General features: G+C 40.8%; 2 protein-coding genes and 2 pseudogenes across 3 annotated transcripts in view; 3 read left to right on the top strand and 1 right to left on the bottom strand.

Moving 5' to 3' along the window:
- LOC149026906 (vacuolar protein sorting-associated protein 52 A-like) overlaps positions 1–227 on the bottom strand; it is a 46,467-nt gene extending 46,240 nt beyond the window's left edge. For both annotated transcript variants that reach the window (XM_089157129.1, XM_089157122.1), the window contains exon 1: positions 74–227. The gene's annotated coding sequence lies outside the window, so the exon portion shown is untranslated. The remainder of the gene's footprint in view (positions 1–73) is intronic.
- A 252-nt stretch (positions 228–479) lies between these two features.
- Positions 480–2,938, top strand: LOC149026905 (Tetratricopeptide repeat (TPR)-like superfamily protein). Its single transcript, XM_089146101.1, has one exon. The coding sequence runs from the start codon at positions 681–683 to the stop codon at positions 2,907–2,909; it is 2,229 nt and encodes a 742-aa protein (XP_089002227.1). The 5' UTR covers positions 480–680; the 3' UTR covers positions 2,910–2,938.
- A 2,036-nt stretch (positions 2,939–4,974) lies between these two features.
- LOC149026904 (G-type lectin S-receptor-like serine/threonine-protein kinase At2g19130 pseudogene) lies at positions 4,975–7,957 on the top strand (annotated as a pseudogene).
- Positions 7,958–8,691: 734 nt separating this feature from the next.
- LOC149026903 (G-type lectin S-receptor-like serine/threonine-protein kinase At2g19130 pseudogene) lies at positions 8,692–12,523 on the top strand (annotated as a pseudogene).
- Positions 12,524–12,601: the final 78 nt, after the last annotated feature.

Raw genomic sequence — 12,601 nt, 5'->3', positions numbered from 1 at the left:
TGAAGAGTTTCAAGAGTTTCGAGGGAATGAAGATAGCAACAGAAGCTAATCAGTAGATACGAAAGACAACAACCTTTCAAATGAGATCGATACGATCGAAATGCAGATTTAGGGTTAACAACAGATCCATCAGTTCTTCCGATGCAACGACCATTGCCGTATTCTTTCCCGCTCGATTTAACTGGATCTGAACTCACCGCCTCCTATACATTTGGATCGAGTCGATGTCTTATATACTATTGTCCTTCTCATTTATAGTGTAAATCCGGCGGGTTTTATGATTTTTTTTTTCTTTCTTTATTTTTTTCAAATTCAGAAAACCCCATAAACTACCGGGTTTACGGGTCAAGGCCAAGGGTAAACCCGGCCAGATGGACCCACCCGAGGGTAGGTAAAATACCCACGTTAATAAAAGTATAAAACTTTATCTTCGGATCTTCCGAGTTCAACCAACCCACCGGGTTTAAGGGAAAGGAACATAATATAGAAAAATAAACAATTCTTTCTTATTTGGACTCCAGTACAGCAAAATCGAGCTCAGGCGTAGAGGACAACGGTACCGTCACACTGACACAGATGGTCGTTTTGCAACTGGAATGTACGAACGAACAATGAAAACGTGAAAAATGTCCGCAGCAACAACTCCATTGAAGTCCGTCGATGCCGCTTCTTTCCACTAGATGAGATTGGAACAATGGATATGGAGGTGGAGATGGAAATGGAGATGGGAGAACCCCTTCTACAGAGGCTTTTGCACAATGCCCATCTCAGTTATCTCCCAATCCGAATCTGTTCAGGTTCAACACATGCAAACCCTCTGTGGCCGAGGTCAACTCCAGGAAGCCCTTAGCCTTTTCTATGCCATTAACATACCCCATTCACAAGCCTACGGCATCCTCCTACAAGGCTGTGCCCAGCACCGCCTCCTCTACCAAGGCCGAGCCCTCCACCAACATATGCTCTCAAACTGCCACAATCCTGATCTCTTCGTGACCAATCATCTTATTAATTTTTATGCCAAGTGTGGCTGCTTAGAAGTTGCTCGTCAACTGTTCGACCAAATGCCCCACAGAAACCTGGTTTCTTGGACTGCTCTTATCACTGGTTACAGCCAGCATGACCGACCTGAGGATTGCTTCCAGCTCTTCTCCTACATGCTTGCCCACCATCGTCCCACCGAATTCGCCTTTGCAAGTGTTCTCAGCTCATGTGATTGCTTTCGAGGCCGGCAGGTACATGCTCTCGTCTTAAAGACCTCATTTGATGCTTATGTTTATGTTGCAAACGCGCTTATTACAATGTACTCGAAGAGTTTACACTGCAATGGCGCTTGGGCCGTCTTTCAAACCATGTCAACACGTGGTCTTATCACATGGAATTCAATGCTTGCAGGATTCCAGCTTTGTGGTCATGGAGCCCAATCGCTGGACCTCTTCTCTCGAATGCACCGTGATGGTGTAGGATTTGATCGGGCGACGTTTTTAAGTGTTATTTCATCTTTATATTCAGAGGGTAACGATATTGTCGTGGGCCTTAAGCATTGTTACCAATTGCACTGTCTGGCTTCCAAGACTGGGTTTGTATCTCAGGTTGAGGTTGCTACGGCCTTAATGAATGCCTATTCAAAGCTTGGAGGGGATCTTAGTGAGTGCTACAAGCTCTTTGATGAGACAATTGGTTGTCAAGATCTAGTTTTGTGGACTGGGATTATAACTTCTTGTGTAGAACAAAAGCCGGAACAAGCACTTGTACTCTTCCGTCAGCTGCGGCGAGAAGGCTTAAATCCAGATTGCTATACTTTCTCTGCAGTTGTCAAAGCATGTGCAGGCTTCGCCACCGAGCAACATGGGTCAGCTATCCATTCTCAAGTTATCAAGGCCGGGTTTGAGAAAGATACAGTGCTTGCTAATGCTCTTGTACATGCCTACGCACGGTGTGGCTCCCTCCACTGGTCAGAGCAAATTTTCTACTGTATGGAGTTTCCTGACACAGTGTCTTGGAACTCAATTTTCAAAGCTTATGCTTTGCATGGGAGAGCGGTGGAGGCATTACAGCTCTTTGAGCAAATGAATGTCCAACCGGACGCTGCCACTTTTGTTGCTCTCCTGACTGCCTGTAGCCATGCTGGACTTGTTGTTGAGGGAACCAAAATCTTTGACATGATGGTTCAGAAATATGGAATTTATCCAGAACGTGACCATTTTGCGTGCATGGTTGATATTCTAGGGCGAGCTGGACACCTTCTTGAGGCTGAGGCTCTAATTTACAGAATGCCAATGCAACCGGATTCTGTGGTATGGAGTGCTCTGCTTGGTGCATGCAGGAAACACCGAGAACCCAAGTTGGCTGAGCTGGCAGGGAGGAAGCTGTTGGAGTTGGACCCAAAAAATTCAATAGGCTATGTTTTGATGTCAAATATATATTCTTCCGAGGGCTGTTTTCATAATGCAGCTTTTATTAGGAAAGAGATGAAAGGAAATAGAGTGAGGAAGGAACCTGGCTTGAGCTGGATTGAAGTTGAGAATCAGGTACATGAATTTGGGTGTGGAGGGCAACGCCATCCACAGAGGAAAGCAATTTCTGCTCAGCTTGAATTGTTGGTTGGGAAATTAAAGGAGATGGGTTATGTGCCAGAGACAAACTCGGCCTTGTATGACATAGGTGAGGAGCACAAAGAGGAGCTGTTGTTTTATCATAGTGAGAAGCTGGCTTTGGCATTTGTGGTGATGAATTCTGGCCAATGTGATCGGAAGACCATCAGGATTATGAAAAATATTAGGATTTGTCTTGACTGTCATAATTTCATGAAATTTGCATCAGATCTTCTCCAAAGGGAGATTCTGGTAAGGGATTCAAACCGTTTCCACCATTTTAGAGATGGTTTGTGCTCTTGCAGTGACTATTGGTAACCAAACAACATGAATTTAACAGATTTAATTGGTACATGTTCATTTTGTTCACTGTTCTTGCATTTTTTACGTGTTTACGTGTGATGTGCATAAAAGAGGAATTCCCATATCCCTCTACTTCAACTGTCAACAAGGGTCGCATTTTTTTGGAGATGGCAAAGATAAGAGATTTTATTGTAAATTGAGGTTAACTAATGTTACTAACCTGACCAACATGATTTGGAAAACCTTCTCTCCATTAGGTTCTTGGTACCTTAGTTACTACGCGTACGTGATTTGAAAAGTTTTTTTGAGTCCATATGGGGAGGTCGGGCATGGAAACAGTCTCTTCACTAAAAATCTCCACAATGTACACTAAGAATAGGGATTTTTGTTTGCACCAGAATATGTTCTCCGCAGGTACAGTTTTGCGACATATGTTATGCATTTAATCCAATGGTTCCTACGGACCACAATTATCTTTAAATTTTGACATTTCTTTGTAATTTACAATTACCACGGCCCTTGATTTAAAATAGATTTACAGAAAGAACGCCAGACTTGGGAAAATCCAAAAGACGATTCAGATTCAGCAAAACCCTCTGCCTCATCTTTGCAAATCTCGTAATCTTTTGTCATCTAGATCTGACGTTGGAACTATGATGTGATTCCTTTGCAAGTTAGACGAAAGTTTCACCAGACAAATTTGGTGTCATTGACCAAAATCATGGAAGAAGTAGAAGCTAAGGTGTTGTTTATCATCTTCTTTTTGGGCACCAGGAAAGAAACCTTGTGGAGGCAGCTATGAGGACCAAGTGGGTACCTTAGATTGCAGAGAAGAAGGGCTTTTTGGCTGTTCGAGGAGATAAACTGGTTGAGGGTTGAAGGGGATGAAGAGATTGAGTTGATTATTACAATAAAGGAAGGGATCGGTATAGCAAATTGCGTACTCGGAGTTGAGAGAGACGAATGCTTAAGAAAAGGAAGAGGGAATGGCGTTGGTTTCAAAGCATTTAAACTTAGAAAAACCATGATCTTCATTCTTTGTTCTCTATTATAAGGCGTTCCGTTCTGCTATTCTATTGTTTTAAGTAAAAGAAAGTCAAGAATAAAACTATTTGAGCTGGTACAACATGACTCAGACATTTAACACCGATTGCGTTGTGGGCAATCTTTGTTGCCGGGGCCCGATGAAGTTGCATAGGTGTGCCCTGAGAAAAGTTGGACTTCCATTTGTAATTATGTTCATTGAAGTCACTCTGAAAATGCACTATTTTTGGTTCCTCATGGATTTATGTTTTGGAAAGACCCAAAAACCAAACCAAGTTTTTCACAATTCTAAGAGAACAATATTTGAAATGAGAACATATTAGTAGAAAAAAGTTGCACAAAATCAATCATGGTCAATCAAAATTGCCCAATTAAATTGACGGAAACATGCTCAAAGAAAAGATGAGACTTTTGAGGGTCTCTATCATAAAGGCGAAGCTGTTCCATCATGACAAATCAAAGGGAAGGAAGATTAATGCCATCTGTTCCATCAATGGACATAAGTGGTCATTAGGGCTACAACAGGGCAGGACTAGGTCGGACTTTTCTAATCCTAGTTCCACCGCTATAAGTTTTTGGCCTAAGTCTAGTTAAGGTCCTTGACTTTAACTTAAGGTCTTGAATTTTTGTCATTCACTGTAAAGCTTAGGGCCAAGCTAAACCCATTATGATTCTAATGTTCTTGATTGAGCAAGGACAAGAGCAAGGTCTTGAATTTTTCTTTAAAGTTCTCTTATTAGATCTTCAGTTTTTTCTTCGGAATTAGGTGCCAAACTGCCAATCTTGACTTGCGGAGCAGTGAACGGGTCTGAAATTGGAAGTATAATGGTCAATGAAAAATCTAAACATGCACAAGGGATCAAATTCTTCAACTGCTCTTTCCTGAATTTTGACCTCGATGTGACATACTGAAGGTGACGTCGTACGGTTATTCAAGCCACTTGTGTTCATGTTTTTCTAAACGAGACAAATTATTTGAAGTTTCCTGCTTTCTCGTGGCTTTTACTTACTTTCTACTGCCTCTCTGCGTCTTCATGGACAGCCTTCTCTACGTAGGATCTAAAGATCAGACCATAGTCTCTGAATGAGATAGGGACTTCGAATTGGGTTTCTTCACTGCAAGTCTCAGAACTACTACATTGGTATCTGCTACAGAAAGATATCGGAGGTGATCGTCGTTTTGGGTTGCGAACAGAGTGGGTTCCGAACAGAGATAAACCATTGTTCTGTTCTGTTAGTATTTATCACGTATGAAACTGTTGGAGGATCGGAATCTGGACAGGGGTGACTCATGTTTAGGTGATACTCTAGTATTCTTGTTGTCTCTTGTTCTTGTGAATCCGTGCTGGTCAGTGTGCGTCGATGAGTGCGAGTAACAGTGCATGTTTCTCCCTTTGTGCCCTGTTTCTCTGTTCCTCTCTGATTACCTGCATCTCTATCGGAGATGGCACCCTCTCGATTGGTGAATCGATTTCCGGAGGCCAGACCATTATTTCCGAACGTTCGAAATTCCAACTGGGTTTCTTCACGCCAGATACAAACTCTCACAACTACTACATTGGTATCTGGTACTTGTATTCGTCGCACGATGTCATTTGGGTGGCAAACAGAGAAAAACCCCTCGCTGATAACCACTATTCCTCAAAGCTGAAGCTGTTAGAGGATGGAAATCTGGTGATCCTCGACCCAATGAACACCGTTATCTGGTCGACAAATTTGGTCCCAACATCCTCCCCCAATTCTACCGAAGTAGCACTTCTCGACTCTGGAAATCTTGTTTTAAGAAATATCTCAAATTCCTCTGATTTGATCTGGGAGAGCTTTGAGCACCCAACCGACACTTGGATGCCAGGCGCAAAGATTGGGTTAAACAAACTCACAAATACATCACAGCGTCTCACTTCATGGAAGAATTCGACAGATCCCAGTCCAGGGTTCTTCTCTTTCGAACTAGACGCTGACGGAAGTAGTCAGTTATTTTTATTGTGGAAAGGGTCTGTAAACTACAGCACTAGTCCTTCTTTTTTCAGCAATTCCGTGTTTAGTTACAAATATGTTTCGAATCAGAGGGAGAATTATATAATTTATGACTCCACTTCTTACAGTACTAGAATCGTTTTAGACGAGACGGGGCAGATCAATCAATTTGTAAATGATTTTGATCGGACTTTAACATGCCAAGATGATCATCCTTGCCGAGATTTCAGTATCTGCAATCAGCAAAATTCACCTATCAGCTGTGATTGTTTGCCAGGTTTCAGTCTTCAGTCTACTGGGTGCGTGAGGAATAATCAGCTAACCCAATGTCAGGATTATTCCACGGTAGACGATGGGTTCTTAAAGATACCTAACATGAGATGGTACATGGATCCGTGGTTATCATGGCCATCTGGGAGCTCCCAAGCTTGCGAAGCAGATTGTTTTTTAAGTTGTTCTTGCAATGCTTATGCTTATGATGGTGGTAACTGCTACGAGTGGGCAAATTCAATCAATATGGAACAACTCTCAGATGGAGACACCAGGGGAAGAGACCTATATCTCAGACTTGCAGCCTCCGATCTTGCCAATTTGACTTCTGGAGGTAATGATGAGGGATCATTTAGTCGTGCTTGTGCTATTGAGGGTTCTGTTTCAGGGGTTGTGGTTCTCTTAGGTCTCATGGTGGTCGTAATTTGGACAAGGCGGAGAAGAAATTCAGTTCGACTTAACAAGAAGACAATTCATGAGGGTTGTCTGATTCCATTTTCGTACAGAGATTTACAAATTGCCACCAAGAACTTCTCCGAAAAACTTGGGAGAGGAGGATTTGGTTCTGTCTTTAAAGGGAGATTGTCTGAGTTCACTGTTGTAGCAGTAAAGAAGCTTGAAGGCCTCACGCAAGGAGAGAAGCAATTCCGAGCTGAAGTAAGCACGATTGGGATGATACAGCATGTTAATCTTGTTCGTCTTCGTGGTTTTTGCTGCCAAGGTACTAAAAGGTTGCTGGTCTACGATTTTATGCCTAATGGCTCTCTAGATTCCCATTTGTTTAGGAAAAACAAGCACTCTGAAGTTTTAGACTGGAGAACAAGATACCAAATTGCACTTGGGACAGCTAGAGGATTAGCTTATCTGCATGAGAAATGCAGAGAATGCATCATACACTGTGACATCAAACCAGAGAACATTCTATTAGATGATGAATTCTGTGCTAAGATCGCTGACTTTGGCCTGGCCAAGCTTCTTGGTCGGGATTTCAGTCGGGTTCTGACCACCATGAGAGGGACAATAGGATACCTTGCACCAGAGTGGATATCAGGTGTGGCCATCACTGCCAAGGCTGATGTTTACAGCTATGGTATGATGTTGTTTGAGCTTATATCGGGGAGGAGAAACACCAAGCAATCTGACAGCGAGCAGTTTGGGTTCTTCCCTGTCTGGGCAGCAACCAAAATCAATGAAGATGGAGAACTTCTCAGCCTTTTGGACTACAGACTAGAAGGTAACGTTGATCTTGCAGAACTCAATACACTTTGTAAAGTTGCTTCTTGGTGCATCCAAGATGATGAAGTGCATAGACCGTCAATGGGTGTGGTAGTTCAGATGCTTGAAGGATTAGTGGAGTTTAGCACTCCTCCAATTCCCAGAATTCTTCAAGTTCTTGTGGAGAACGACCATGAGAGCAGAGTTTTTATCCCTGAACCTTCCTCAAACAAAAGTTCACAAGCATCAAGTCTCACATCCAATACTCCTTCTCAGGAGAGTGAGGAGCACTATGTCACCTAGAAACAGCTTCGCGTGAAGTTGCTGAAAATGGGATGGAACTCTATGTTGTTTGCCCCCCATTCAGGTCAGACAACAAAGTACTTCTAGCAATTATTCTTCAGTGAAGATTAAAATATAATCATATCCTTTTATAAATTCAAAAGTATATGTATCATATGTATTTGTTTAAATCCTGCAGTCAGTATTCCTTAGCTTTACTTGAAAAACTGTTTTGTCTCCTTTGGCGTAACGATTGAGAATAGAATTCATTTCCATTATCTGTACCACTTCCTTTTTGTTTCTTCTAATGTGTGAATTTAAATTTAACTCATCTGTGTCAATTCTAACCAGTTCATAGATTTGCGTGATGGGTGTAAATTCAAATTTAAATACTAGTTTGTTGGCTGACCGTTGAATTACTTAAATGTTACATGGCACAATCTTAAGATAAAATTATAGGGAATTGCAGGGAAGAATTACAGAGGATGTGAATCCGCAAGAAAATGTGCATGCTTCTTCCTTTGTGCTCTGTTTCTTTACCTTTCTCTCTCTCCCCGCTCAGAACTTTTGTAGTTCATTTATTTGTCAATTTAACTGAAGACATTGAAGTGGGCTGATAGACCAAACTGTTAGCAGAAGAATTTTAATGAATTGAAAATGCCATTTCAACGATAAATATGAAAAAATTTTAATCCTTCGCTGATAAAAGGATAAGAGTTGATTATTTAGATTCAAAGCAAGCGGTGTTTGATAACCCAAAAAAAAAATGTTAAAATCAATTTTTTTTGAATATATGATCTGTTTTCGGAGATTTATCTGAAAATTTTCAGAAAGAAACCATTGAAGAGTGAATTAACGTCTCTTTCATGTGTCTTGTAATAATAAACAAATAGATAAAATAATTGGTTGAGTTGTTGTCACTTGTCAATGACTTCTAAGAGTTTGTTTTAAAAAAATTAAAATCAAAAGAGAACTTAATTGTTAAGTCTCCAATAAGTGTTCCTTGTAACTTTCTCCCTTTCCTTGTTTTAGATTTATATTAGTTTTTTAATAAATTAATAAAAAGGAATAATCACTTCAGAAGTAACCATGGTAGAAGTAGAACTGCACATCATTACTTCTACTGGAAATCTCTAGCAATATATCTCTGTGCTTGTGCTGTAAGCAATGATGGGTGTGAGAAACAACGCATGTTTCTGCTTCTGTCTTCTGTTCTTGTACTTCTTTCTCAACTGCCAACTCTCAGACGGAACTGGCACCCTCTCTTTTGGCGAATCTATTTCTGGAGATCAGACCATCGTCTCTGAAGGAGATGGGAACTTCGAATTGGGTTTTTTCACTCCAGATAATACGTCTAGTAAGTCCTACATAGGTATCTGGTACAGACAGATATCGGCGATGACCGTCGTTTGGGTGGCAAACAGAGATAAACCCCTCTCCTTCAAGTATATGTCCCATCTGAAGCTGTCAGAGGATGGGAATCTAGTCATCCTCGACTCAATGAACATAGTTATCTGGACAACCAATTTGAATTCCAGATACCCCTCCAATTCTATTGAGGCAGTTCTTCTTGACTCTGGAAATCTTGTTTTGAGAAATGTCTCAAATCCCTTCGATCTCATCTGGCAGAGCTTTGATCACCCAACCGACACTCTGTTGCCGGGTGGAAGTATTGGGCTCAACAAACGCAGTAATACATCACAGGTCCTCACCTCATGGAAGGGTCCGACGGATCCCTCCACGGGGTTCTTCTCTTTCCAGATAGACCCATATGGAAGCAGTGATTATTATATATCGTGGAAGGATGTTAATTTCTGGACGACTGGGACTTGGAATGGTCAGATTTTCAGCGGAGTTCCTGAGATGACACTTAAATATATCTTCAACTTCACCTATGTTTCGAATGAGGATGAGAACTATTTCACTTATGACTTATATGATTCAAGTAAGGGTGCTATCACTAGATTTGTCTTGGATGAGACGGGGAATGTTAATCAACTTACTTGGGTAGATGCCAGTGGTTGGAATTTGTTTTGGTCTCTACCGAGACCTACATGCGACGTTCTAAATCTTTGTGGACCTTTCAGTATCTGCAGAATGCAAGCAGGTGCAGCAGGAATGCAAGATGCAGCAACCTGTGCATGTTTGCAAGGTTACAGTCCAAGTACCAAGAATATTGAACGGTCTAGTGGGTGCGTGACTAATACTAACCCAGAGCTATGTGTGAATGATGGTTCTCATAGTATGGAGAAATATACGTTCTTAAAAATGGTTAGTATAAAGTTGCCCTCATATCCGCAATCATTGGCAGTAGGGAGTTTCCAGGCCTGTGAAGTGGCTTGCTTGAACAGTTGCTTTTGTAATGCTTTTGCATATAATGGTAACTGCAGCGTTTGGGAAGGAGATATCATGAATTTGGTACAACTCTCAGATGGCTCCATTGGTGCACAAGACCTATATCTCAAGATTATGAATTCGACTTCAACTTCTGGAGGTAACAAAAATGGATTAGCTACTGGTGCAATTGCAGGTCCTGTTTCAGGGGTTGTAGCCCTCTTGGGTCTTCTTGTGGTGCTAATATGGACTAGGCGGAGGAGGAGTTTAGCTGAAAATTCCAACAAGGCAATTGAGGGTTATTTGGTTTCATTTTTCATACAGAGATTTGAAAGTTGCAACCAAGAACTTCTCTGAGAAGCTTGGAAAAGGAAGTTTTGGTTCTGTTTTCAAAGGGACGTTGTCTGAATCCACTGTTGTAGCAGTGAAGAAGCTTGAAGGACTCCGTCAAGGAGAGAAGCAATTTCGAGCTGAAGTTAACACGATTGGGACCATTCAACATGTTAATCTTGTTCGCCTCCGTGGTTTTTGCTGCCAAGGTGCTAGAAGGTTGCTGGTCTATGATTTCATACCCATGGGCTCTTTAGATTCTCATCTCTTTCATGGAAAAAATGAGTTTAAGGTTCTAGACTGGAAAACGAGATACCAAATTGCTCTTGGAACGGCTAGAGGATTAGCTTATCTACATGAGAAGTGCAGAGAATGCATCATACACTGTGACATCAAACCGGAGAACATTCTATTAGATGCTGAATTCTGTCCCAAGGTGGCTGACTTTGGCATGGCCAAGCTTCTTGGTCGGGATTTCAGTCGGGCTCTGACTACCATGAGAGGAACAATAGGATACCTCGCACCAGAGTGGATTTCTGGTGTGGCCATCACCGCCAAGGCTGATGTTTACAGCTACGGTATGATGCTATTTGAGCTTATATCAGGAAGGAGAAACTCCAAACAATCTGACAGCGAGAAGTTTGGTTTCTTTCCCACCTGGGCAGCGAGCAAAATCAATGGAGAAGGAGAAATCCTCAGCCTTTTAGACTACAGATTGGAAGGTAATGCTGATCTTGCTGAACTCAAGACTGCTTGTAAAGTTGCTTCTTGGTGCATCCAAGACGAAGAAGTTCACAGACCTTCAATGGGTCTGGTAGTTCAGATACTCGAGGGATTAGTGGAGGTTAGCACTCCTCCCATTCCTAGAATTCTCCAAGCTCTTGTGGAGTATGACAAGGAGAACACAGTTGTCATCCCTGCACCTTCCTCAAACCAGAGTTCACAAGCATCAACTCCCACATCCAGTACTTCGTCTCAGACCAGGAGCATTACATTATCTAGCAGAAGCTTGACATGAAGTTGCTAAAATTGGGAAGGAATTCTTTGTTGTTTGCCAAGAGAACAAAGTATTCTTCTATTCTACTTTGAAGGTTAGAATGCTCTTCTTGTTTTTTCCATTTAAAATCTTGTGATCTGTCAACTTGTATTTTGTATTTTTAATTCTCAATAATTTTATTGGCTAAAAATACATGTTGGAAATAAAAAGAACATCTGAGGGAGCAAAAACATGAGAATGTGCATCCTTCATCAATCTATATGTCCATCAGACACAATTTGTAGCAATTAAATTAAGTTTGTGTAATCAGTTTATATACATTATGTTGTTCCACATGTATATACTAAATAAAAATTCACAACTAGGGACATAATTTGGCATTATGTTTTTATGATGGTCTCGTTTTATATTTTAAGAATGTGATTCAAGAATACAAACATGAGTATTCATAGTGTATACGTACCAAACCGGATAATTTTGAGAATATTCCATGGACTCTCTTTTTTGTAAAAGGACTATTTGTGATAGTCATTGATCCCCCTACTTGGGAGATTTTTACAGTGCAGTTGCAACATGGCTGTTTCAGCATCCCGAAGGTGATGGCTATGTTGGCTATATGTTGGTGCACTAGATAATATTACCCTATTTAGCACTTCATAGTTTTGGTGACTTTTATTCTTATCCCCCCATACAAGAAATTTCAGAGAAACCTACAGATCTCTATTAAGCTGATGTAGTAAATAATGCAAACAAACAATTATTCTAATGCAAAAGCATTCCCAAAGTCATGGCATGCATTTTTCAAACTATCTGAACAAACTGGAATGGGCTGAAAGACCAAACTCCTTGCTGAAGACTTCACTACATCTAGAATGAAATTTCAACCATATGTATAGATGAAGTTTTTTATTTTTTCAGCCAATATAGAAACTTCAGATTTGAAAACTAAGGTCCAAAGTGATATTGGATGAAAAAAAAATAACTGAAACATGATCAATTACATCTAGCTCAACTTCTTATTGTTCATAGAAACCAGTCAATAGCTCATCCACTAACATGTAAACTCTAAATGACAGAAACATAAAAACCAAATACAGTGAAAATATGTGAAAGGGTGGTTCATATAGTTGATACTGCCCACTTGTTCACAATGCCAGCATTCTTGTGAAATATCACACATGCAAATTTATCAAAACAGAGAGGCAAAGACATGAAAGAAAAATGTTATATAGAAAACAGGAACTCCTGTGGATATTAC

This window comes from Hakea prostrata, chromosome 1 (assembly GCF_041222555.1).
Source record: "Hakea prostrata isolate BN-2017 chromosome 1, UWA_Hpros_2, whole genome shotgun sequence".
Classification (NCBI taxonomy): domain Eukaryota; kingdom Viridiplantae; phylum Streptophyta; class Magnoliopsida; order Proteales; family Proteaceae; genus Hakea; species Hakea prostrata.
Note: the sequence above shows the minus strand (reverse complement) of the source record. Positions and strands in the feature narration are given on the sequence as shown.

Coding starts and splice junctions, on each gene's coding strand:
- LOC149026905 (XM_089146101.1), top strand. CDS start 681: ATGAGATTGGAACAATGGATATGGAGGTGGAGATGGAAATGGAGATGG.